The 26,010-nt window shown below is 41.6% G+C and overlaps 1 protein-coding gene across 2 annotated transcripts in view; it reads left to right on the top strand.

Annotated features, from left to right (window-relative positions):
• Positions 1-26,010, top strand: part of lama2 (laminin, alpha 2) — a 588,604-nt gene that overhangs the window by 375,933 nt on the left and 186,661 nt on the right. For both annotated transcript variants that reach the window (XM_041187590.1, XM_041187589.1), the window contains exons 23-26: positions 13,415-13,648; positions 19,931-20,074; positions 21,177-21,356; positions 24,203-24,388. In XM_041187590.1, coding sequence (XP_041043524.1) covers positions 13,415-13,648; positions 19,931-20,074; positions 21,177-21,356; positions 24,203-24,388 — 744 coding nt within the window. The remainder of the gene's footprint in view (positions 1-13,414; positions 13,649-19,930; positions 20,075-21,176; positions 21,357-24,202; positions 24,389-26,010) is intronic.

Below are 26,010 nucleotides of genomic sequence, written 5' to 3'. Positions count from 1 at the left end.
CTTTGAATGCGGAGGCTGGTGGGGTGATAAGTGAGGACAAGGGGGACCCTATCATGTTTCTGGGAGGGAGGAGAAGGCGTGAGGGCGGATGCGCGGGAGATGGGCCGGACACGGTTGAGGGCCCTGTCAACGACCGTGGGTGGAAAACCTCGGTTAAGGAAGAAGGAGGACACGTCGGAGGAACTGTTTTTGAAGGTAGCATCATCGGAACAGAAGTGATGGAGGCGAAGGAACTGAGAGAATGGGATGGAGTCCTTACAGGAAGTGGGGTGTGAGGAGCTGTAGTCGAGGTAGCTGTGGGAGTCGGTATGCTTGTAATGGATATTGGTGGACAGTCTATCACCAGAGATTGAGACAGAGAGGTCAAGGAAAGGAAGGGAAGTGTCAGAGATGGACCACATGAAAATGATGGAGGGGTGGAGATTGAAAGCAAAATTAATAAATTTTTCCAAGTCCCGACGAGAGCATGAAGCAGCACCGAAGTAATCATCGATGTACCGGAGAAAGAGTTGTGGATTTTCCTAGTTAGGCGTGTGTGTTGTAGCCTTGCTAGAAGAAGGTAGCTAATTTAGCAGCTCTGTAAATAAAGTTTGTTGTCCAACTAAAGAAGCCTCTCGGTAGGACATCTCTACATCTGGCGAAGAGCATAAAAGGTCCTGGTGCTACCTCTCACCCTACAACTGGGAGTATCTCATTTTAAAGAAAGAAAGAGAAAAACATATATACTCACCAGCATGCCTCTCTTCAGGAGGATCAATCTATGGAGGAGGACTGGAGTCAATACATCAAATGCCTCGGATTTTATTTCCAGACTAACGAAATAGGGGAGGAAGAGGCAAAGCGCAAAGCAATTCTCTTGAGCATCTGTGGGAGTCAAATCTACAACCTTATTCACAGTCTCACAGTCCCAAGCGTGCCCAACTCCATATCATTCAGTGAGCTTGTGGATTTAGAAGAGCCATTTTCAGCCCAAGCCATCAATCATTATGTAAAGATTCAAATTTAATACGAGGGTGAGGGCCCCAGGTGAGTTGATTGTGACTTATATTGCTAGGTTGAAGCAATCATCAGAACATTGTGATTTCGGAGTGATCTTGAACGACATGCTACGGGATTGGTTAGTTTGTGGCTTGCGCAATGACTCTATTCAACGTCGATTGCTGGCAGAAGTCTATATAAATTTTAAATGAGCAATGGAGATAGTGCTGGCCATGGAAAGCACCGAAAAAGATTTGCAGGAGCTACAGAGCTTGCAAAATAGCACCGTTTACCAGCTAGGGTAGGAACCTAGGGCAGGAACCTTCAGCCAGGTGCGACGCTAAAATCGCAGAAGCAGCTGCGAAGCGGGAATCGTTCCCATTACCCGGAAATCAAAAAAATATACCAGAGGCAATCAGACAGTGATTCTGAAGTTGAAATGTTACCAATGTGGGGGTAACCACACCCCTGAAACATATAGGTTTAAGGATGCCGAGTGCTATTACTATTGCAAAAGAAGGCATTTGATAAAGCAGTGCAGAGCTAAATCCAGACTGCCAAGTAACCAGCCAGCAAAGATGTTAGAAGTGCATAATATGAAAGAGCCTGAAGTAACTGATTCTGACATTCACTCTCTTTTTGATATTAAAGCAGTCAAGGCAAACCCTATTACTGTCACGCTCCACGTGAATGCGAAGCCTCTAGTTATGGAGATGGACATAGGGGCATGAGCCACAGTGCTGGGTGAGCGCACATTTCAGTATCTGAGAGAAGGTTCCCAATCCTTAAGCCTGGAGAGAATTTCTGCCCAGTTGAAGACTTATGCGGGAGAAGCCATGAAAGTAAAAGGCATCGCCATGGTACCTGTCAGCTATGGGCAGCAGTCAGCCCAGCTCCCAGTAATAATAGTGACTGGGGAAGGACCAAACCTTCTGGGCCTTGATTGGCTGAGAGAAATCAAGTTACATTGGTCTGAGATTTTTCAAGTGCTGGCTGGAAGACTGCTGGAATTGTTAAAAAAAAATGACAGCATCTTTCACAACAAATTAGGAAAAATTAAAGGCTTGCAAGCCAAGAGTTATGTTGATCCAGAGGCAACTTGCCAGTTTTTTTAAAGCAAGACTGGTACCATATGCCTTAAGAGAAAAAGTGGATGCTGAGTTAAACAGGTTGGGGGAACTAGGCACCATAGAGCCATTCCGTTTTTGGAATGGGCAGCACCTACCATCCCTGTACTGAAACTGGATAAGACTGTCCGCATTTGCGGCAATTATAAGCTAACAGTTAATTGGGCTGCCAAGTTGGATAGATATCCAATTCCAAGAATTGAAGACTTCTACACAAAGCTAGCAGGGGGTCAACCCTACACTAAGTTGGGATATCAGCCATGCATACCAGCAACCCGAGTTAGCTAACATATCCCAGGGTATGTCACAATAAATACACACTAAGTTTTATTCTAGTATATGTGCGTCCCTATTGATGTGTCCTCGGCATGTGCAATATTTCAAAGGATGATGGAGAGTCTGCTACAGGGACTACCATATGTTGTGTTTTACTTTGACGATGTCCTCATAACTGGATCGACAGAGGCTGAGTGTTTAGCAAATTTAGAGGAGGTATTAAAAAGATTTCTGGAAGCGAGAGTTCACCTAAAAAAGGAGAAATGCATTTTCCAAGCCACTGAGGTTACCTATCTGGGGCACCGTGTAGACGAATAAGGATTACACCCCGTGGAAGAAAAGGTTAAGGTGATAAAGGAGGTGTTTTCCCCCACAAATATCACTGAACGCAAATCATTTTTAGGGATGGTAAACCACTACGGGCAATTTTTACCCAATTTATCAACTGTACTGGCCCCCTTGCACATTACTGCTGAAGAAACACCATCATTGGTCCTGGAAGGCTCCACAGGAGGCAGCCTTCAACAGAGTTAAACAACTGAAGCAATCCTCAACCTTGTTATTGTACTTTGACCCATCTGAAGAATTGATATTGACCTGTGACGCCTCTCCATATGACGTTGGTGCAGTGTTGTCCCATGAAATGGACGACGGCTCTGAGAGGCCAATAGGTTATGTATCAAGAACCCTTTCAGTGGCTGGAAAAGGTTATTCACAGATCGAGAAGGAAGGACTGTCAATCGTCTTCTGAGTTAGAGACTTCCATCTGTACTTACATGGCAGGCACTTTACTATCATCTCTGATCATAAATCACATTTGGGCTTTTCAAAGAAGACAAAGCTATCCCGTCGTCAGCCTCGGCAAGAATTCAGCGACGGGCATTAATTCTGTCTGCCTATGAATTCACTTTCGAGCACCGACCTGGGATACACATAGCAAATGCGGAAGCTCTTAGCCACCAACCCTTGCAAAAAAGCATCTCATGTACTCCTGTACTCCAAGAAATTGTCTATGCATTGAGTTTTTAGACACATCACCCGTCTGCGCAAAACAGATCAGGAATTGGACCAATCGAGATCAGCTTCTGTCCAAAGTAAGAGACCAGGTACTTACAGGATGGTTAAATGAGCCAGTCTCCGAGGAAATTAAACCATTTTTACCCACAAATATAAATTGAGTTGTCAGGATGGCATTACACTCTGCGGAGCAAGAGTGGTCGTTTCTGTACCAGGCAGCAACGGTCCTAACTGAATTACACAGCGCTTATCCTGGTATTTCTAAAATGAAAATGCTCGCCTGGAATTATGTGTGGTGGCCTGGTATAGATGCAGATGTTGAGAAGCTAGTCAATCACTGTCAACACTGCCAAATGCAGGAAATGTTGCCAACCGCAGCCCCACTACACCCTTGGGACCAGCCTGGCCAACCATGGGTGTGGATCCATATAGACTACCTGGGTCCATTCCTGGGCACAGTGTCTTTGCTCATAATTGGCGCATACTCAAAATGGGGAGATTTTTGAGGTGAAATCACCTACATCGCATTCTACCATCAAAAGGTTACCCCAATGCTTTTCGACTCACTGATTGCCCAAAGTTATTGTACCAGACAATGGAGCTGTATTTACAAGTGCTGAATTTCAGAACTTCACCAGTCCAGATGGCATTAAACAGATCCAAGCTGCCCTTACCACCCAGCATCAAACGGACCAGCCGAGAGAGCCGTCCAAACTTTCAAGTCAGGACTAAAAAAGTTGTCGGGAGGAACCTTGAAAACCAAAATCCCACTCTTTCTTCTCAGCTTCCGCTAATTAAAATCCCCCAATATCATCATTCTATAGTTCTTGCACATCTGTATGATTTCCCTGCAAAGGAAGAAGAATTTCACCGTGAACTGGTGGGAGCAAGGACACAAGGAAGAAAGTGAAAGCTTTAACTGGTGTGGAGAGCAACAAGAAGCAGGCGGACGTGAATTGGCGGGGGGAGTAGGAAGGAGAGCGCTGTCATGAAGGGTGTGCAGAGCAGGGTAGAGAGTGCGTGTATGAGTTGATGGGGAGCAGCAGCACGGGGCATGTACACGTAAGTTAAGGATGAGAGTCAATTTGTACAAGGAGAGAAAGAGAAGATGTTGCTCACTTCAGGGATGGGAATAAACGCCAAACTGAACAGGAGATGGAGGACAGAGATGCAAGGTTTTGAATTTGCTTCCTACAGCCCTCACTGGAGTAGATTTTGAATCTCTTGTTCATTATTAGGCTTTTTAAAAAAAGAGCAGAAAATTAATCAAAACTTTTTTCTATTGCTCTTGGGAGAAAGAAGTTACTAAGAATTAATATAATTAATTCCTAACTGTCAAATAAAATAAACTGTTTTCAATAAAATTGACGAAATGTCACTTGTCTTTTTAGATGAAATAAAAATGCAATCTCCTTGTTCATTACAGATTCCAAAATACTGGAAAACATCAAATAAAGTGTCAAAAGCCAAATACTTAGTGGTCATGCACCTAAAAACCTAGAATAAAACTTTGGGACATAAATTGCTTGAGATTTTCACTGGGCACCTGCTGTAACTCTGCAGACTTTTCTAGGACACAGACATTGAACTCCCAATGGCCTTGTTTGGAGGCAGAGCTTTGCCTCACCCCCAAACAATTCAAATCACGCAGACTGCAAGAGCAGGGCCCAGGGTGGGGCTTTAATATGCTGGAGGTAATTGCACCTTCATGACTATGGTGCAAACAGTAGGCTGATATGGTGAGTGAGAAGAGACATACTGACCTCCTGAAAGTGCATGCCCTGAATGGAGTAAGGGAGGACAAGGTATGGTCAGGGCTTGTGGTCTGATTCCCTGAATAGAATTTTTTTTAGAGCTGTTCCATGCTGGACTTTCATGGTGATGGGAAAGGCCACACAGCCTGGCCATCAACACCACACTGAAGACCCTACTGAAGAAGGTGAACATCTGAGTTTCACCCTAACTGGAGCAAATGCCAGCCATGGAAATAGGGTGAATTCCTAATGACCCCTTGGTCAGGGGCAGGGAATGTCACTGTTGAGTATGATCATGGAGTAACCACAATTCATTGTGAATTTATTTCCTCTCTCCCATTTATCTTTCTCATCAACTGATACTGTAGTCTAGTCATTATGGCACTGTATTAGCAGCTCAGAGGTTATAAGTGCCATCATAGTAAATTAGAAAAATTGTGTATTCTGGCTAGTATTGAAAAATGATTATAAAATACTCATGTCCTCTAGGAAAGGGAACCTACTACTCCTAACTGGGCTGTCTTGTTTGTGACACCAGTTCTAAACCTTGTGGTTTATTTAATCTTCTTGGAGTAACTAAAGATGAGTAATATGTATACTGCCTTGCTAATGTTTCCCAAATCCAAAGAACAAAAAATATATATATATTAGATTTCATTCTCTGTCTCATTCTAACTCATTCCCTCCCACTTCTTTCACTCGTTCTTTCACCTGGGCTTGATTTTCAACTGCTTGAAGTGGTGGAGGTCGGGTGTGGGCAGGTTTTGAAAATAGAGCCCGATGCCTCTGGGACACACTGGCATTTTCAAAGTGAGGGCAGGACAGACAGCAACTCGCTTGCCTCCAATTACTAGCCTGTGAAGCTCCTGGAGATGATTGTGAAAGGGCTGGCGAAGGCCAGAAGACGATTTTCAACTTGCATATTGGCAAAACAGAGCACTCTGGTGCACATTAGTACGCAGCTGTCAGGTTCAATTCGGGGAGCCATGTTTCTGCTGAACAAAAATTTTGGTAAAGAGTTGGGGGGGGTTTCTTGAACCATTTGGCTACTTGTTTGCTCTTTGAGGCTACTGGATCTTTGATCTCCTGCCTTCTCTATTCTCCAAGGCAGCAGCAAGCCCAGCCATGGCTGCCATCTGCCTTTTGAGGATTGCACTCTGGAATCAGTTATTGTTTCCTGGCATTGCTCAGCGCACTGAGTGGCCACCGGCCCAATTAGGGGATTTGCATTTAAGGATAGCATCGCGTCAGGGTTGAAGACACAGACGTGGTGCAGGGTCAGACCTGGTAATGGTCTGGGCATTGGATTCCCAACCTCAAGTTCAAAATTAAGGTCCCAATCTTTCATTAGTTTCCCCTTTCTCATTCCCATGAAAATCTGATCAATCCCTTTTAGTTATATTGCACCTCCCACAAAGGGATTGAATGTATGGATAGTTGTAACATTACATTCTTCAACATTTCCAACAGACAGGTGGACATGTAGTCAAGGGCTGAAGCTACATTATTATACATATTATAATATACAATAAAATATTTTCATGACATTAGAGTGCCATTGAAACACTACAGTATCTTGCAGCTTATATGCTGAATATACACCACTTTGCATGGTTCATAGGTGCTAAAGGAGTACACAGAAAGTAAACTTAAAGGGCTGAAAAGAAAGTTAGCTAACCATTTTTGAGGCCTATCTACATTAATTTTCCTATATTTTGTTTTTTTTAATCTCCGTGCACTGTTATTTTTAGCCTTTGTATGAAATTTCTATTTTTTGAAATTCCCAGAACTATTATGGGAAATTGTGAATTTCCCAATTAAAATTCCCCTTTAAGGAGATTTGAAGAAATAGAAGAAATTGATAGATTCTTGGAATCGGGAACCATAGAATATTGGGATAAAAGCAAAATGCTGCAGATGCTGGAAATCTGAAAAAGCTGTGAACAAAAACATACGTTTTTCCTGCCCGCTGGGATGATTCCACCCTCTGTTTCTCACTCCACAAATGCTGCCCGACATGCTGAGTTTTTCCAGCATTTTCTGCTTTTATTTCATGGAATATTGGGTTTGGGTGGGATAGAGGAATTAAGGATAGAGGAATCAGTCATGAAATTGAACGGCAGAGCAGGCTCAAGGGGCTGTATAGCCTACCCCTATTTTTATTTATTACCTTCTTATATTCTTAAGAAACAGAGGATCACTGAGGGCCTGTGAGGCATGAGAGATGCTGGTAATCCTATCCCTTTATCTGCAGGTCAAGGTTTCCAGACCTCACTTATAGGCAGAAGATTAGTTTTGATGTATGTTACACAATTTTCAAATTATTGAATTGTTTTCACCCCACTCTGTCTCCTGGGTTTTCTCTGGTCATCCACAATCCTCAGATGAGAGAATTAACATATAACTTGTACCCAGGTTTCATGTCGGTATCATTACTGAGGTGGACATTTTGGAGGAAGATGGAATTGATCCTTAGAAAATCATTCTCTGATTTTCCCTCTTATTCTCTCTCAATTGCATGACAAGAATAGGATTTTCCATGAGGGGAGTCATAGATATGAATTGATATTGTTCCACCTCATGGATCTGCATATTGGAACATAATGGGCTACCATGGTGACATGGTGGCCCCCCCAAGGTTGTGGTATGATCCGGTTAGGAACAAATAACATTTTGTTTAAAGGAGACAAAGTTCAAGGCACTTGCTAAGAGAATAAATCCTCAAGATTCCACGAGTTTTGAACAATCAAACATAAACTTTACTATGCAGGGTCGAAAAGATAAAACAATTTACAATATCTATCTAATACTCTAACGTTTGTGGATAGGCAAACTGTGGTGAACACAGCACATTGTATAACAAATAGCAAATGCGATCTAGACAGATCTCGTTTCTCAGCAACCCGTTGTTATGACCACAGCTTTTGTTGATGCTGAGCAAGCCAGACCTCAGATTGAAATCCAGCTTGGCTGATCATAATTTTTTTTTCATGTATTGTAGAAATTAGGAGAGAAAGCTGCTGAACATAAAAGCCCATGATTCCAGTGATACCTTTTAAAATTTGAAGAATTAAAATGTTTATTAAAGAAAAGGGGAAAAACTTAAACACACAAGATAAAAGAACACAGTTCAAAAAATATCTTACAAAATAATGCCCAAAAATGCTTTATCAAAGGTAACAATAAAACCATCTTTTTGGCAACAGCCCTTATAGATTCTTAATGATAAAATCCAGGAAATATTACCTAAACCGAGAAATTGCTTTCACTTCAAACAGAAATACAATCCACAACTTCCCAGAACAAATCCACGCTGATGTGGGTTTTCCAAAGGGAGATTTAAAATCAGCTGTTTCTTAGGCCAAATGTTCTCCTAGCCCAAATCTGAGTTGCTTTCTTCAATTTAAGGATTTTCACAGCTGTTCAGCACACTCCAAAACACCAGAGCTGGCCTTCAGTGGGACTACTACAGCTGAAACCCGGTTTTCATAAATACCTTTTCACCCCTTTCATCTTAGTCCTCCATTGTCTTTAAATATTTCTTTGAAAACTCAGGTTCCCAAATATCAAAACCTTTCATCTTCCTATTTTACCTCCATTTTTCAGATCAATAAAATTTAAAATTCCTGTCCTTGTTTACTCACAAATCTCTTGTAAAATGCAAATATTCTTTATTACCTTTGAGACTTGTATGAAATGCAATAGCTACAAATCAATTTCAAAACCTATCCCCAAATACTAATTTCTGATCTACTCTGTTTCCTTAGAAGTTAACACCCACCATAAGGCATCATTACAAAATGCAAGAAAATGACACCTTTAACCTTTCATCCCTTAGATTCTACAGACAACCTAACTCCAACATCCTTAACTTTGATTAACCCTGTGTGCACACAGACACAGCTTAGCCTTACCTACACGGAATATATACATAATCAGAGAAATATAATAATATACGCATAACATCACCACTCAGACATCAACCAATCTCATTGGAACTCTCTCTCCCTCATGAGGGACTCCAAACTTTTCACTTTCGGAGATCAAACTTCTGAATTCCCTCAAAGCCACTCCAACTTGGACTGCCTCAATGACTGCACAACTCCAAGCATTTCAATCTCATCTCCATAGATTCCATTCCCCTGGATTTCTAAATCTGCATTCCAGCCTCTACTTAATGGTGCAATTTCAGCTCTTTAAGAGCCGGCTGCATTCACTGGGCTGGTACTGCCCTGGATTTTGCCAAGCCCCAACCTTCCCAGCTACACCAATCTATAACTGGCTCCCAGGACTTCTTCTGAGCCTTAGCCTTTTCCAACACAGAGCCAGTGACCTCCTGCCACCTTGTCTGTTTCCCAGGAATTCTCCTGAGCCCTAACTACACAGAGCCAGCTAACAGCAGCATCTTTTCACAATGGCCTTTTCCCCTGCTGCGAACTACACATATCCCAGCAAACACACAGATAAATGGAAACCCTAGATCTTTCTAAAGCTCCATCCATCTCCATGATGACATAGCCTTCCAGGGCTCACTGAATGCTTTTAAATTAATTGGAGCTCTGACACCAAAAACAAAACAGCTCTCTGGGCTGCATTTGCATTTCTTTGCAAGCAGTGTCAACACTGGAGCTTCTGGTCGGCAAGTGGGGCAGGGCCCACTCGCCTACATGTAAAATGACGCGGGGTGATTTAGGGTGGAGCTCCCAACGTCACCCCATGTCATTTCCATTTTCATATCGGCAGGGGTGCAGCCAAGTCAGATGTGCCCCCGCCGACCTGTCAATGGCCTATTAAGGCCATTAGAAATCCAATTCAGCTCATTAATGGACCTGCCCATCCAATCTTAAGGTTGGCAGGCAGGCTGGGAGCCCAGGCGGGCTTGTGAAAAAACATGAAACCTCATCCACTGGTAGGATTCATGAGAGTATTTAAATTTTAATGAAAGGTATAAGTAAAAGTTATGGACATGTCCCAACTCATGTGTCACATGAGGGGACATGGCAAGGAAAATTTTGAAACTCCTCTATTAAAAGTTGAAAATCTGCCTCAGGAAGATCTGTGCGCTATTTCGCGCACCTACGTGAAAGAGTGCACTCCTGGTTCAAGGAATACCCCCCGCCCACACAGGGAGCGCATAGCACTTCCTGACAGATGTCACACTGGGCAGGCCTTAATTGGCCCACCCACGCAAAATGATGGCGCGCCCCTGAATTGGGGCACCGATTGGAAACCTGCCTGCTCCCCCCCTGACAGGGGGAAAATTTTGCCCTTGGGTGGGATTTTCCAGTCTTGTCTGTGGCTGGGGTTTTCTAGTCCCACCGAAAGTCAATGAACTTTTGGCTGCCTCTCTACCATTGTGGGCAGGACCAGAAAATCCCAGCCCTCATCTCCAATTCTCCAGCTAAGTAAGCCGACCTGCTGTTTTATGATCTTACATTCCTAGCTGTTAATCCCTGAAGTCTGCATGGCCCCAACCCTTTAAGTGTAATAGTCTTCCCCAAACAGTAGTTCAGCAGTAGGGCACAGTATAAACCAGGAAATACTGGGAGCATGTAAGAAAGGCATGGCAATAATCATGGGTGATTTTAATATGCATATAGACCAGACTAATCAAATTGGCAAGGGTAGCCTCGAGGGAGAGTTCATAGAGTGTATTAGAGATTGTTTCTTGGAGCAATATGTTGTGGAACCAACCAGGAAGCAGGCTATTCTGGATTTGATTTTGTGTAATGAGATGGGACTAATGAATGATTGCATAGTAAAGGATCCTCTAGGGAAGAGTGATCATACCATGCTAGAATTTCAAGTTTAGTTGGAGAGAGAGCAGCATGAGTCCCACACTAGTGTTCTGGAGTTAAACAAAGGTTACTCCATAGGCATGAGGGCAGATTTGGCCCAAGTGGACTAGGCAGTAAGGCCACAAGGTAGGACAGTTGATGAACAGTGACAGCTATTTAAGGAGATATTCAATTCCTCTCAAGTAAAATATATTCCAAAGAGGAAGAAAGATGGTAAGAGGGGGAAAAAACATCCATGGCTAAGCAAGGAAGTTAAAGATAACATAAAGGCAAAAACTAAGGTATAACAAATTGCAAAGGTCAGTGGCAGGCTGGAAGATTGGGAAACTTTTAAAGATCAACAAAGGGTCATGAAAAAATAATAAAAGGAACAAAGGTAAATTATGAAAGAAAACTAGTGCAAAATGAAAAACTGATAGCAAAAGCTCCTACGAGTATATAAAAGGAAAGAGAATATGCTAAAGTGAATGTTGGTCCCTTGGAAGATGAGACTGGGGAGTTAATAGTGGGAATGTAGAAATGGTAGAGACGTTTAATCAATATTTTGCCTCAGTTTCATGGTGGAGGACACTAGTACCACCCCAGTAGTAACAGGTAATGCAGAGGGTATAGAGAAGGAGGAACTTAGAACAATCACCATCACTAGAGAAAAAGTACTGAGCAAACTATTGTGATTAAAGGGTGACAAGTCCCCAGGACCTGATGGCCTACATCCCAGAGTCTTAAAGGAAGTGGCAGTGGGGATAGTGGATGCATTGGAAATAATATTCCAAAATTCCCTGGATTCTGGAAAGGGTCCAGTGGATTGGAAAAATGCTAATATAACGCCCTTATTCAAAAAGGGGGGGAGGAAGAAAGTAGGAAACTATAGACCAGTTAGTTTAACGTCTGTTGTTGGGAAATTGTTGGAATCCATTATTAAGGAAGTAGTAATGGGGCATTTGGAAAGTCAAAATGCAATCCATCAGAGTCAGCATGGTTTTATGAAGAGTAAATCATGTTTGACTAATTTGCTAGAGTTCTTTGAAGATGTGACAAGCAAAGTGGATAATGGGGATCCTGTAGATGTATATCTGGCCTTCCAGAAGGCCTTTGATAAGGTGCTGCACAAAAGATTAATGCACAAGATAAGATCACAAGGAGCTGGGGTAATATATTAGCTTAGATGGAGGATTGGCTAACCAACAGAGAGTCAGGATAAATGGGTATTTTTCTGGATGGCAAGCTGTAGCTAGTGGGGTGCCACAGGGTTTGGTCCTTGGGCTCCAACTATTAACAATTTATATTAATGACTTGGATTCAGAGATAGAAGGTACTATAGCTAAATTTGCAGATGACACCAAAATAGGTGGGAAAATAAGTTGCAATGGAGAAATAAGAAATTTACAAATGGATATGGACAGGTTAGGTGAATGGGCCAAAATTTGGCGGATGGAGTTTAACGTGGATAAGTTTGAGGTTATCCATTTTGGTCAGAAGAATAACACGGCGACTTATTATTTAAATGGAGAGAAACTTCAGAATGTCTCAGTGCAGAGGGACCTGGGTGTCCTAGTGCATGAATCACTGAAAGCTAGTATGCAGGTACAGCAGGTAATAATGAAGGCAAATGGAATTTTGGCATTTATTGCTAAAGGAAGAGAATATAAAAATAGGGAAGTGTTGTTGCAACTGTACAAGGCATTGGTGAGACTGCACTTGGAGTACTGCACAGTTTTGTTCCCCTTACTTGAGGAAGGATGTAGTTGCATTGGAGGAGGTTCACTAGATTGATTCCAGAGATGCGGGGCTTGGTTTATGAGGAGAGATTGAGCAATTTAGGCCTATACTCACTAGAGATTAGAAGGATGAGAGGAGATCTAATTGCGGTACATATGATGCTAAAGGGGATAGACAAAGTAGACGTGGAGCAGATGTTTCCCCTTCTGGGGCATTCACGAACCAGAGGCCATAGTTTTAGGTTAAGGGGTGGTAGATTTAAACCAGAAATGAGGAGGAATTACTTTTCTCAAAGGGTTGCGAATCTATGGAATTCACTACCTCAGAGTGCAGTGGATGCTGAATAAATTTAAGCAGATAGATAGATTTTTAATTAGTAATGGGATGAAAGGTTATGGGGTGAGGGTGGGAAATTGGAGTTGAGGCCAAAATTAGATCAGCCATGATGGTATTGAATGGTGGGGCAGGCTCGAAGGGCTGAATTGCCTATTCCTACTTCTACACCAAGCTGCTTTAGTTTCATCTATCTCATTTTCCAAAGTTAAACTTTGATCTTCCCAGAACTAAAAATTACCTCTAAAATATTACTATGAACCATGAGCTAGGCATTTATAATAATTGGGACAGCCATTTTAGTTCAATTCTTTTGTTTGATTCTTAAACTGTGTATTTCATAATATTGTATTTATTTTTGGCAAAATTTTGCAAATTTATAAAAATGTCTTTTATTGTCTTTCTTTTTTAGCCCTGTAACTGTACTATTGAGGGATCGTTAAACCTACAGTGTGACGATGTAACAGGCTGCTGCTTCTGCCGTCCAGAATTCACAGGAGAAAAGTGTGACCGATGCAGAGCAGGTTATTGGAATTATCCACAATGCAGGCTTTGTGACTGTGGTTTGGCAGGGACAGAGAGTCAAACCTGTGATGAAGTCGGAATTTGTTCATGTGCAGTATATAATGGACAGTGTAACTGTAAGGTAAGTCTATCTTTTGTAATGGGTGGGAGTTGTAATGCCCAATAAATACTTAGCAGCTGCTAAAAAGCTGCTTTTATGAAACTCATTGACAATCTGCAGGTTTATTTGAGTTTTGTAAGTCAACCTTTTTTATCACAAAGAACAGCAAATGTGTAAAAATGTAATAAAGGAAACAAATTATGTTATAGCATAGATTCAAAATTTACAATAACTGCTGTATTTTGAGAGCCATATGAGACATTTGCCACAGGCTTTGTAAACATTCAAAAGTCAGGGTCTGATAATACACTTGGAACCCAATGCCCTTTGAACCCAGCCTGCGCAGGTTGCACACGCTGCCAAATGCACTTGCAAAAACTGCCACCAGATGTATCCACAGCCAGATGAGGCCCAGAAAGGTAAATTTTTCCACAGTTATAATGATTTTCTTGAGTATCGGGGCAACAGGTTACTCTTCTGGGCCATATCAGGAAACGGTGGGCCTCCCCTGGGTTTCCTCCCCTCATCCCACTCCTCAGCGACTTAATTGCTTCATGCTAGGGAACCACTCCATAAGCTCCCTGTTGGTAGCTCCTCATGCTCAAAATTTGATTCCTACCTGCCAACCTGCTCCTCATTGCTACTGATTTTGGGCAGGAATCGATCTTCGAATAAGGACAAGAGGCTCAAAGATTAAAATGACCAAACTTCTCACTCACCTGCGTTAGCATCCTGCACATGACAGGGGCTAAGGAAATGAGTTGGCTCACGGAGCTGGTGCCACCATTTTGTTCGTCATGATAAATTTGCCTAAGCAGTACTGGTTTCTTGCCTTTTCTCTATAAACATACTATCCAAAAACTGAATCTCGTTAGAGTTAAGAAATGAGTAGTAACAAATAATTCTATTGGGAGTATATTATAGATGACCAAAGAGTGGAGAACAGATAAAAAGGCATATAGACAAATTGGAGAAAAATACAGGAAAACCAAGGATTATAATAATAGGTGACTTCAATTATCCTTGGACTGAAACAGTAACGTAAGTAGCAATAAAGCTCTTTTTTGGCAATGCCTTTACAGTATAGGAGAGCCTTCTTCATCAGTTAGTTTTCTGTCAAGGGAATGCTATTAAAGAATCAGCATTTAATTCTAGGAACCAAACCATGGCGCGTAGGTAATCTAAAGACAAATAATAATTTGCATTTATTTGTAGTTGAAGAAGTGAAGTCATGAGCATTATGAAATGGAACCATCAGGTTGGGAAAGAGTTAAGGGTTTTACTGGGTCAAGGGCATGAAAGGTAGAACAGAGAGTGGTTGACCAGAGTGATAACTGCAGAAGTACCATGGTATATAGAGAGCCAAAGGCTAGACTTTTGGCACTTTGAAAGTACAACTGTAGTTGAACTGGGAGAAAGCTTATTTCAGGTGGATGCACATAGAAGATGGGTCAGAAAGAGGTGGAGGGATCTGGCTAATTAGGGAGACAAGGAAGCGATCGGACAAGTCTTTATGAGCAAGATGGATGTGAAAAACTTATATGGAAGGCATGGTCAAGACAGTGTCTATGGATATGGGTAAGATAATTTATGTGGAGAGAATGGTTGAAAGAAGACAGATGGACAAATAGCTACCTGTCAATGAACAGAAAGCTTGATAAAGAACTATGCCACTGATTGTGAGAACACCCAGTGCAAACATGCACTTTACTGTGGTGATATCAAGCCTACTTCTACATCTTTCCAGACACATTGCAGTTCAGACATACATGGATACTTTTGTGAAATGGCACAGAAATTGATCCTCTTCGCAACCACCTCACATAGCACAACTTCTATTTCAGTAACCATCAAACAGTGCTAGGCTTCTGTGATTTCTCTGCAGACTCATGCCTGACCAGCTACAGAGTTTTGCCATCTGTTGGAAGGACACCTTCTGCAAGCATACACCGTAGACTGTATACTGGGCTTCCTTACCCTACATTTTTGTCGTAACTGCATATTTCCTGCTCATTCAGAGTTTGTAAATGCAGCTAATCGGTTCAAATTACTAAGATGCCTCTGCACCTTTTCTAAAAGCTTTCAGAACTCTGTCAACTTGTTTTGACACTTTCCTTTTGATTGTTCCATCCCTTTGAATTTCACTAACGTGTAGTTTTTCATTCTCACCATTAGTGTGTTTCTACGCATTCCTCAATATGGTTTTGAGAATAATCCCAAGAATGGCTGATCTGATTTGGAACAGATTAATACTAGTTCTTAAACTTCTGGAATTGATTTAAACCAATAGACACAAATTGGGCCATTCTTCACCAAATACCATCCTGAATTTGTAAAATATGAAGATCTGAACAAAATTGAAAGAATGGGCAAAAATTTTCACTTGGCAGGCAGGCACGTGCTCGGCCCGCTCAAGCGTGAAATGACGCGCATTGATGTTGGCCAAGCGTGTCGGCAGAGCATGCTGGAGTCGGCAGTGCACCCGCCAACAATTAAAAGGTCTGTTAAGGCCATTAAATAATCAATTAAGCTACATTTTCTCACTGCCATTCCAATCTAATAGTTGGGGAACAGGCGAAAAGGCAAAGCAGCCTTTGCATTTTTTTGGAAACCTCATCCATGGGTGGGATAAAGTTTCCAAAAGCAAATAAAAATAAAATAAAATTGAATTAAGAACATGTCCCTGCTCATGTGACAGTGTCATGAGAGAACATGTTTTATGACATTTTTATTTTTTTATATATATCTCTTCATCTCCCTGAGGAGATTATGAAGTGTTCACTCACGCACATGCGCAAAGTTCGCGCTTGGCCTGCTCGCCCTCCTCCCCCCACCCGCACAGGCAACGCTGAGCGCTGCCCAGGTGCATTTCACGCTGGGTGGGCCTTAATTGGCATACGGTGCTGATCGCGGGCAGTGGTCAGCTTCCTGAACGCCCCCGCTGAGGTGGCCTACCAAGGGCAAAATTCTGCCCCATATCTGTGATTTCTGCATTGATGCTTGATAATCAGCTGGTAGAATTTTTTTTTAAAGTGCGGGAGACAATCTATATTTATCTATGTGCTCATTGAGATGTACACCCAGTCAAGACTCACAGGGGGTGGCTTTTACCTTCATCGCTTGATGGAGTTTTTTACTTGTTGCTATCAACAGATCCGAACTTCATCCCATTGAAATTGATAGAAAATCAGCAGTTCCTGTAAGGGGAAGATTAAACTTCTGACCTTCTGGCTTGGAGCCTTTTCTGCTAAGAGCACAGATTGGAAATTCTGCTTTGGTCTGAATACAACGTTCTAAGTATTATTTTAGATGGTTGGAAAATTATACACAGAGCATGATTGATGGAGCTTTGCTCTGATAGTAAAAGGTCATAAAATTATCTTTTCACGATGATGTGGCTTGTACATGAGTACACTGGCTGATCAACATATATTGAACTGTTCAAAAAGGGCATTTTTAAAAGCAAGAAAAGACACTGATTTAAGATGGCTGCCACAAATTACCTGATGTCTAGTATTGCAAGTTGACCAGTTTCTGAAAGCTTCTAATACAAATTATAATTCAGACATGCCACAACATATATCTATGGAATTTCACACCTGCTGATATCAGGAACTACTGCCAAACAATTAAATGGAAACTGCACAGGATGTCATATTTGCATTTCTGTAAGGGCCTTAAGTGGCGACAGAAAGTCTACTAGGACAATAATTGCATGGAAAGGTGTTTTCCTATCTCATCAAGATGGATAAAGGATATTCAGGAGTTAATGGCTGCACATTACAGAATCTAATTATCTCAGCTATGAAACAAAAACCATAGTCAGTTCATCAGCTAAGCAAATACCTTCTGAAATCATTGTGGGGAGAGAGGTCATGTGACTGGAGTAACCATTTTCTGAATCTCTTTTAATATAGCATGCGAGCTACTAAAAGAGCAGGCTGGAAAAACTTCCCAATGGGGCTGTAATATTTTCCCTCTTCCCTTCTCCCTCAAGTCAAGGCCCTATTTCTGTTCCAGTTGAAAATCCATCACGGAGATAGAGAATGTTTAATTGCAAGGAACCTCAGTGCAAAAATCATTGACTTTTTTGGGAAAGACGGATTATGTTTTAAAAAGAGACCATTTACAGAAATTGCAATCTATATGGACGTCAACTCCACTGAATTTTCAAGGGGACCGTTAAAAATTTCTGCTTCAGCCACAGTTACCAGCAAAGGACTCATAAACAGTGAACTCTCTATTTTTTTCCTTTCTGCATTGAACATTAATTTGGTTAAGAAAGTACCTTCCTACTGTATAACTTGTAATTCTTCATGCTTGTGTGTGTGTGTGTGTGAGTGGGTTGTGAAGGACAGACATGTGTTTACCTTTTTAAATATTTTTATATCTTTGCCTGGGTGGGCCGCTGACTCAATAAAAATGAACCCCTATTTGTTTTAAACACAAGAGGCAGAATTTTCCCATCGGGGAAATTTGTGGGCGGGACCCGCTCACCAATGGGAAAATGACGTGGCATGACATCGGGAGGAACTCCCGATGTCATCCCAATCTATTTAAATATTGAGGAAGGGGGGCAGACAGCGAAATCAGTTGTCCACCCGCCGACCTGTCAATGGCCAATTAAGGCCATTGACAGGATCATTAAGATAACTAAAGACCCTGCCCGTCCAATCTTAAGGCTGGTGGGCAGGCCAGGAGCCCCAGCGGGCTTCTGATAATACATGAAACCTCATCCCCTGGTGGGATGAGGTTTCATGTCCATTTTTTAAAACTTTAATATTTTTATTAACTTTCTCATCTCGTGTAATATTGTCACATGAGGGGGACATGTTAATAATTTTTATATTTTTAATGTTTTTGACACTGTTAGTAATCTCCCTGAGACAGCACTTAGTGTTAGGGAGCAGTGCGCACGAAAGAGCACACTTTGACAGATGGGGAATCCCTCCCCCCCTGCACAGCAAGCGCATAGCGCTTCCTGTTGGGCAGGTCGCTGAGTGGGCCTTATTTGGCCCGCCCACTCAAAATGGCGGCGGGCCCCATTTCGGCGGTGGAGTTCAGCTGCCCGCCTGCCGCCAAGCCGTTGGGGCCTGCCTGTCTATCAAGATAAAAATTCTGGCCAAGAATGTCTGCCAGACTAGTTTCTTTAGTAAATGGTTAAGCACGGACATTGGCCAGGATTTTATGGCCCCTCCCGCCCGGCAGGATATTATGGTCCCGACGAACTGAATGGAGATTTAAATGGCTTGCCGCATCTGCCTGGTGGAGACACACTGCGGTGGGCCCATAAAATCTTGGCCATTGAGTAAATACTTCAGCCTCTTACAAATTCACAAAAACCATGTTGCAGTCAGACTTCAGGGAGAATTTTCTCCCAATCGAGGGGGGGGGCTGAGCAGGAGTGGGCGCAGGTGGGCATGCAGCTGATCGCCGCCTGCAATCAGCTACACACTGCCATTTTACATGGGCAGGCCAATTAAGGCTCGCCCAGCGTGATGCACACCCAGAAGCACTGATCACTCCTTGTGCGCGCGGGGGGAAATGGCTGAGTCTGGGCCTGCTTTCTTTTGCGCATGCGCACAAAAGAGCGCAGAAATCTCCCTGAGGCACAGAGCTGCCTCAGAGAGATTAATTTGATTGTGAAAAATTTAAATAAAGAAAAAAAAAATATTCAGGCATGTCCCCTCATGAGAAAGTGTCACATGAGCTAGGACATGTCAATGAATTTTAATACAAATTTTTACTCAACTTATAAACACTTCATGAAACCTCATCCCTACCGTGGATCCTTAAGGTTGGATGGGCAGCCCAGACAACCAGCTTAATTAACTTATTAATGGCCTTAATAGGCCTTTGACAGTTCGGTGGGCACACAACTGACTCTGGTGCGTGCCCGCTGAACTGAAGATCTGAATGACACACAGTGATGTCGGGACTCACGTCTGGTGTCACCACCCGTCATTTTATGTGTCGGCAAGCAGGGCCCGCCCCCACATGCTGACCAGAAGATTCTGGGCTTGGAGTGGTTGAAGCTAATAGTATCAGACCATTTAAGGAGAGGCTAGACAAGCATATGAGGGAAAAGGAAATATTGGATTACATTGATAGATTTAGATAAGGAAAGACAGGAAGAGGCTTGAGTGAAGCATAAGCTGGTGTAGATTGTTTGGGCTGAATGTCCTGTTTTTGAACTGTATATCCAATGTAGTTGTATGCAAAATATTATCTAAAATAAAGAATTTTAATAACAATATGAACTGTTAATGTCGATCTCTTAAGCAACCAAATGTATTTCTGCAGGTGAACGTGGAGGGAATTAGTTGTGATAGGTGCAAGACTGGTGCTTTTGCACTCTATTCAAGCAATCCTCATGGATGCAGTAGTTGTTACTGCTCAGGTGTGACTACACAATGTACTGAGGCAAAAGGGCTGATCCACAGGAGAGTAAGTGAACCGCTAATCATTTTCACTTTTGATGAAATACTTCTGAGCAGCATGTATCTCAGTAAGCATTAAAGCAGTTGTTTACTGTAACTATAGCTCTCTCTTGTGTATTGCTATTCATTTTGTATTCATCTATCAAAAGCCAAAAGAATCCCAGAACAATTTCAAAGATTGCTGCTGTAATTGTAGCTGAGCAATTGAAACTTGAGTTAGCATATTTAATTTGAATGGAAATATATTTGCAGATAAAGATATTTAAGTTGGTTTCAGATTTACTCAATGATATAATTGATCTTAATATTATAATGATGCTTTATGAATTAAAATACAGTGTTTAAAATTTTGTATAGCACTGTTTATGGTACAAAGTCTTGAAAGGAGGGTTTTCTTTTCAAAATTTGACTGCTTCCCACTTCTTAGGCCCTTCAATGCATCATTTCCTCCAAGTGCTGTAGCTGGTCATTAGTGATTTACAAGAGCAGATGGTGATGACAATCTGCCAATTTCCCTTCTATGTGGGGAAATATTTTGAATGTGTTCATCATCCACTCTGAATAACACTGAGTTTGTGAATGCTCTATAATTGAATACATTCAAAACTGAGATAGATAAATTATTGATTTTTCTGAGAATCAAGAACAATGGCAAATGGGTGGAAAAGAATTGAGGCATGAAATCAGCCATAGTTGTATTAAATGGCAGAGCGAGCTAGAGGGGCCATATGGTTTACTCCTGCTCCTATGTCTTATGTTTTAACTGACTATGTTGGGAATTGTGACTATGTGAAACCTCAGGTCAAAACATAACACCTGCTATGCCATCTTAATACCATGTTTTGTGGTTTGAATTGTTATGAAACTATCCTTCAGTTTTCATTTAATGGCAAAAAAGTTCACCAAGATTTACAGCCACGCTGCAGGTCTGTTTTGTTTGAGTAAAATGTTGGCATGAATCTTTGACCTAGCATTGTTCACTTAATATTGGTTGCACATGTTTTGCTGTATTTGCAAATTATTACAAAATATGTCTAAAATCACAGTAAGGATTCAGCTGGAATTTTACATTCTTGCTATATCTAATCACTTTTGTTTTTCTCTTGAAGCTGATGCTTAAATCTGATCAGACTGTACTGGAAATAGTAAATAAATTCAATGACAGAAAAACAACCAGTGGTGTCTTTCATCAGCATCCAGAGATAGTAGCAAACGTAGGCATAGTGATCAAGCATCTTCTTTATGAGCCTTTTTACTGGAAACTTCCAGAACAGTTTGAAGGGGAAAAGGTAATTATCTTCTCAACTTCACATTAAACTGATAAAATGGATTACAATTACTTACCAAACTAACTGATGAAAATCATTGATTATCTTAATCAATGTGGAAGTTAGGTTAGATTAATGGAGTTATGACATGGTGGTAAGAGATGCACTTCTGGTAGTGATGAATATCTGCTATAAAGCTGTGGAAGTTGAGTGCTCTATTTACATGCTGGAATGGGAATGGGAGGTCTTGTGATCCCTACCTCTGAACCAGAAGCCTTGTGTCTTCTTTTTAACAGTCATTCTATTTATACCCTCAGGCAGCCGGGACTCCCCGGTTTCTCGAAACCTAGCAGCTTAAAGAAAGTGAGAAGGGCTGAATGCATGGGGTAAATACCTTTACAGCACTGCCTGTGGGGCAGGAGGAGCAGGAGAATTTCCTCCAGGCTCAACAAGAAATCTTCCCTACATCTCATCACTGCTGCGATCTGACTGCCTTCCTTCCACGACCACCATCTACTTCAACAACCTACTCCTCAGTCCACCATTGGACCCATCCCCACAACTTGGAGTCCCACCTTTTACAATCTCTCATTCCCCCAATAATCTTCTCTCATAGGCTTCAGCTTTGTGAAACAAGGTTCCCACCCAAAAGGCCTCCAGCCTGCCTATCAGGCTGCCTACAGCTGGAAAACTCACAGAAAAAATATTTGAAGCAGCCTTGCAACCTGCAGTTAAATTCTGCCATACATTTGATCTATTTTTCCAGGTTTCCTGACCTCACAACAGATGCCCAGCACAGAATTTGCCCCTGGTAGATAATCCTGGCCAGTGTTTTCAAACTGCACGAAAGTGCCCCCATAGGGTACAAATTGTTATTACAATCTCCACGAGAATCACATGTGTTGGATGGCAAATGTTTTGTGTTTTATTCAGAGAGCATTATTGAGCAACTCCAATCACTGGCATTTATAACTTTGCATTTGGTATGCCATTTCCAGGTAATTAAATGTGAGCATTGTGACTTTAACCAAATATTCTGGAACACTGACAACTGACTGTCATTATTTTTTTAAGATTACAATTTAATACTTTAAAAAAGCTTCATTAGTTTTGCTGAAAATATTCAAGGCTGATACAATGAAGAGTCAAATTATCTTAAAGAGAGTATTCAAAAAGCTGCTTAAGAATTCCAATGAATTACTGGATTACTCCATTATGTCTAGTGTCCTTCTAGATATGAATAGTGTGATTAAACTTCATGTTTTCTCTGAGCAGCGATTCAAAAATTTAAAATGTCCACTGGCAAAACATGATCAAAGTTGGGAATTTCTTAAAATGTCTCCTTTCTTCACAAAACATAGCTTTTGTCCAAAATAATATTAATTTAAATTCAGACAAAGCTCAAACAATTTTTGTGACCAAAATCATCAGCCAGAAAAGGACAAGATTAAAAATATTAAATCAAACCTTATCTGTTTAGATTCTCCTGGCAGTACAGTGAAAATTCACTAGATTGGCCCCTGGGATGAGAGAGGTTTCCAATGATGAAAGGCTGAGTAAATTGGGCCTACATTCCCTGGAGTTTAGAAGAATGAGATATGATCTCATTGAAACATATAAGATTGTGAAGGGGCTTGACAGGGTAGACACTGAGAGGTTGTTTCCACTGGCTGGGGAATCTAAAACACAGGGGCACAGTCTTAGGATAAAGGGCCGATCATTTCGGACTGAATAAAGAGAAATTCCTTCACTCAAAGTGCTAGGAATCTTGGAATTGTCTACCCTAGAAGGTTATGGATGCCCCATCGTTGGATATATTTGAAGCTGAGATAGATAGAATTTTGATTTCTCTGGGAATCTAGGGATATGGGGGGCGAGTGGGAAAGTGGATTTGAAGCCAAAGATCAGCCATGATTTATTGAATCAGCGGAGCAGGCTTGACAGGCTGTTGGTCTACTTCTGCACCTATTTCTTATGTTCTTATGGTTCCAGGTCTTCTCCCTGCTAGTTTCACTTGGCGGGAGGGCTGCAATGCCTTCCCTGTTTAGGCCATTGGTTAAATAGAAGTCAGTCAGGTGCATGGGAACACCAGCACCTGAAAATTCCCCTCCAAGCCAAACACCATCCTCACTTGGTAGTATTATCACCATTCCTTCACTGTCACTGGACCATAAATCTGGAACTTACTTCCTAACAGCACTGTGGGTATACCTACACCGCATGGACTGTAGCGGTTCAAGAAGGCGGCTCACCACCACCTATTCAAGGGCAATTCGGGATTAACAACAAATGCTTGTGAGGATAGAAACTTCACGCCTGTGAGAGTTCTTCAATTAATTAAAGAATTAATTAATTAAATTCAATTCTTCAATTGTATCTACAATAATCCCCCTACGAGGTGCAGAGTGGCTATGCTTCCAGGCTGGTTTGGGTTGAAGAAAGAAAAGCTGAGAAATTCCTCAGAGCCTTAAGATAACAGTTTTCTGCAGAATTAATTAGTAAAAGTTGAAAGCCATTTTAAAGGCTTTAAGAGAGTTTACTTCCAGCTCTGCAGATGTGAGTTTCACTGAAGCCTACTGAGACATACAGGCAGAATTCCTGGCAAGCGAATAAGCTCCCCCAAAGATACCACTTGACATAGGGATTGGATGAAAGATCCTCCCATAGCCCCTCCACCAGGGTTTAAAGGGGCTCTGTAAATGGGACAGAATTCAGGCATAACCAGGATCCATCTCAAATTCCTGGCCCTTCCAGTTGGGTTTCTTGCTTTCTGCCATTTTGAGTGTTTTGCAAACTGTATTTAGTATTCAAGAGGTCAATGCAATGTATTCAATTTACCTGTAATTATGCCTTGTTTTGTTTCATAGCTCATGGCCTATGGTGGCAAGCTGAGGTATGCCATTTACTTTGAAGCTAGAGAAGAAGTGGGTCAATCTACCTATGAGCCACAAATTATTATGAGAGGTGGGCCCACAAGAGAGATGACTGTTGTACGACATGTATCTGCTCCTCAAATAGGTCAGCTAACCAGACATGAGGTAGAGCTCACTGAGGTACGTATTTTTAATCTCAAGTGTTGCAAACGGAAAACATAGAAATATTAATTACTTTTAAATTATTAATAAAGCAATCATTACCTATACCATTGTTTTGTCCTGGATATTAACAAGAATAGGTTGCGGACAGGTGGTGGGTAGAGTTTCTGATTGAAACATACTGTGGAGTTTTAACTCCATAGCCTCATCTTTTATCTTTGACAAGCACCTTGCTGAGAAGTCAGCCCAATTAATAGGTTTGGCTTTTGGTCAGGCAGACAGGACTCCAGAATAGGCTGCAGGTGCAGGTAAATCTATTCTCCAATCCCAGGGTTTCGAATGGGAAAGATGTCTAATTGGGATAGTGGGGGCTTGGGATTGGAGAACTGGGAGGGGAAGCACCTCTGTTTCTCCTAGCCCACAAGCATTGTTATAAAGGCAATTACCTTCTCCCCAAAGCTGTCTTCATCTCCCTTCAGTTGCCGGGTTTCTTGAGGCCTGAGTAACTCGACCAGCCACTGTTAAGTCTTCAAACTGGGTTAACTTAGAGGCTTCCAACCTCATTGAAACATTTAAATTGCCAACCCATCTCCTGGGATTCTGTTGGCTGTCTGTTCCTTGGCCTCCATTAAACCCAGAGGTGGGTGGGGTCAGGCTTGAGATTTTTAAAAGTTAACCTCTGACTCAACCCCAACACACCCATTTTTGGGTATTAAAATTTACCCCCTTGTGTTTGTAAGAATGTCTGCTTCTGAGCATAAATTATTATTGCAGCCCTTCAACCAATCATTTTATAAACTATAACCTAATGAAAACTTCTTGTATTGTTTCTGAAGAAGTAATGCACAGAAATAATCAATAATATTCTACCTAAAAAGATAATAGGCTATCACTGCCATCAATATAGCTCTAATGGAAGACTTGTTGGCTCTTCTCAATAAATAGAATGAGGAATTTAAAAGCAATATTGAGCTTAGTTGTGAAGCTAACACATAAATAGAACTATCAAATAATATATAATTGGTGCCAGTAATTTTATCACTGTAACTTTTCATAAAATTGCCCAGCATTTATGTTGGTAAGAGAGTTCCAAGTGCATAGATGATGCTTGGTTATCACCTCCATACATTCCCACTACACCTCACACCACAAGTCTTAGAATCTGAACTCAGTCTGAGCATCAAAGTTTAAATTTCTATCTGTGCCACTCTCTGCCATCCCCCACTCAGCCCTACCAGATACACAATTTATTTTAATCCTCACTGCAATCTTGACATTCCCACATGGATGCTGCCCCTCTGTCCCCACATCCAACCATGCCAGATGCACAGCCCACATTCATTCTCAGTAACAAACACCATAAGGGAATGCAGTAAATGTATGAGAAAAATGTTTGAGATAGAGAAAGTAAACATTTATAGTTCATATGCGAGACAGTAACAGTAAGTCACCCTTGAACTATTTATTCTATAGGAATATACATTTTTAGCATCATAGTGCAACCTATCATTATAAGGACCAAAACAAAAAGCTAGGAAAACTCAGTAGGCTAGGCAGAAACTGTGGAGAGAAACAGAATTAATGGCTGGAATTTTCCAGCCCCTCATGCCAGCAGGATCTTCCAGTCCCACCGATGTGAA

This window comes from Carcharodon carcharias, chromosome 5 (genome assembly GCF_017639515.1).
Source record: "Carcharodon carcharias isolate sCarCar2 chromosome 5, sCarCar2.pri, whole genome shotgun sequence".
NCBI classification, from domain to species: Eukaryota; Metazoa; Chordata; class Chondrichthyes; order Lamniformes; family Lamnidae; genus Carcharodon; species Carcharodon carcharias.
Note: the sequence above shows the minus strand (reverse complement) of the source record. Positions and strands in the feature narration are given on the sequence as shown.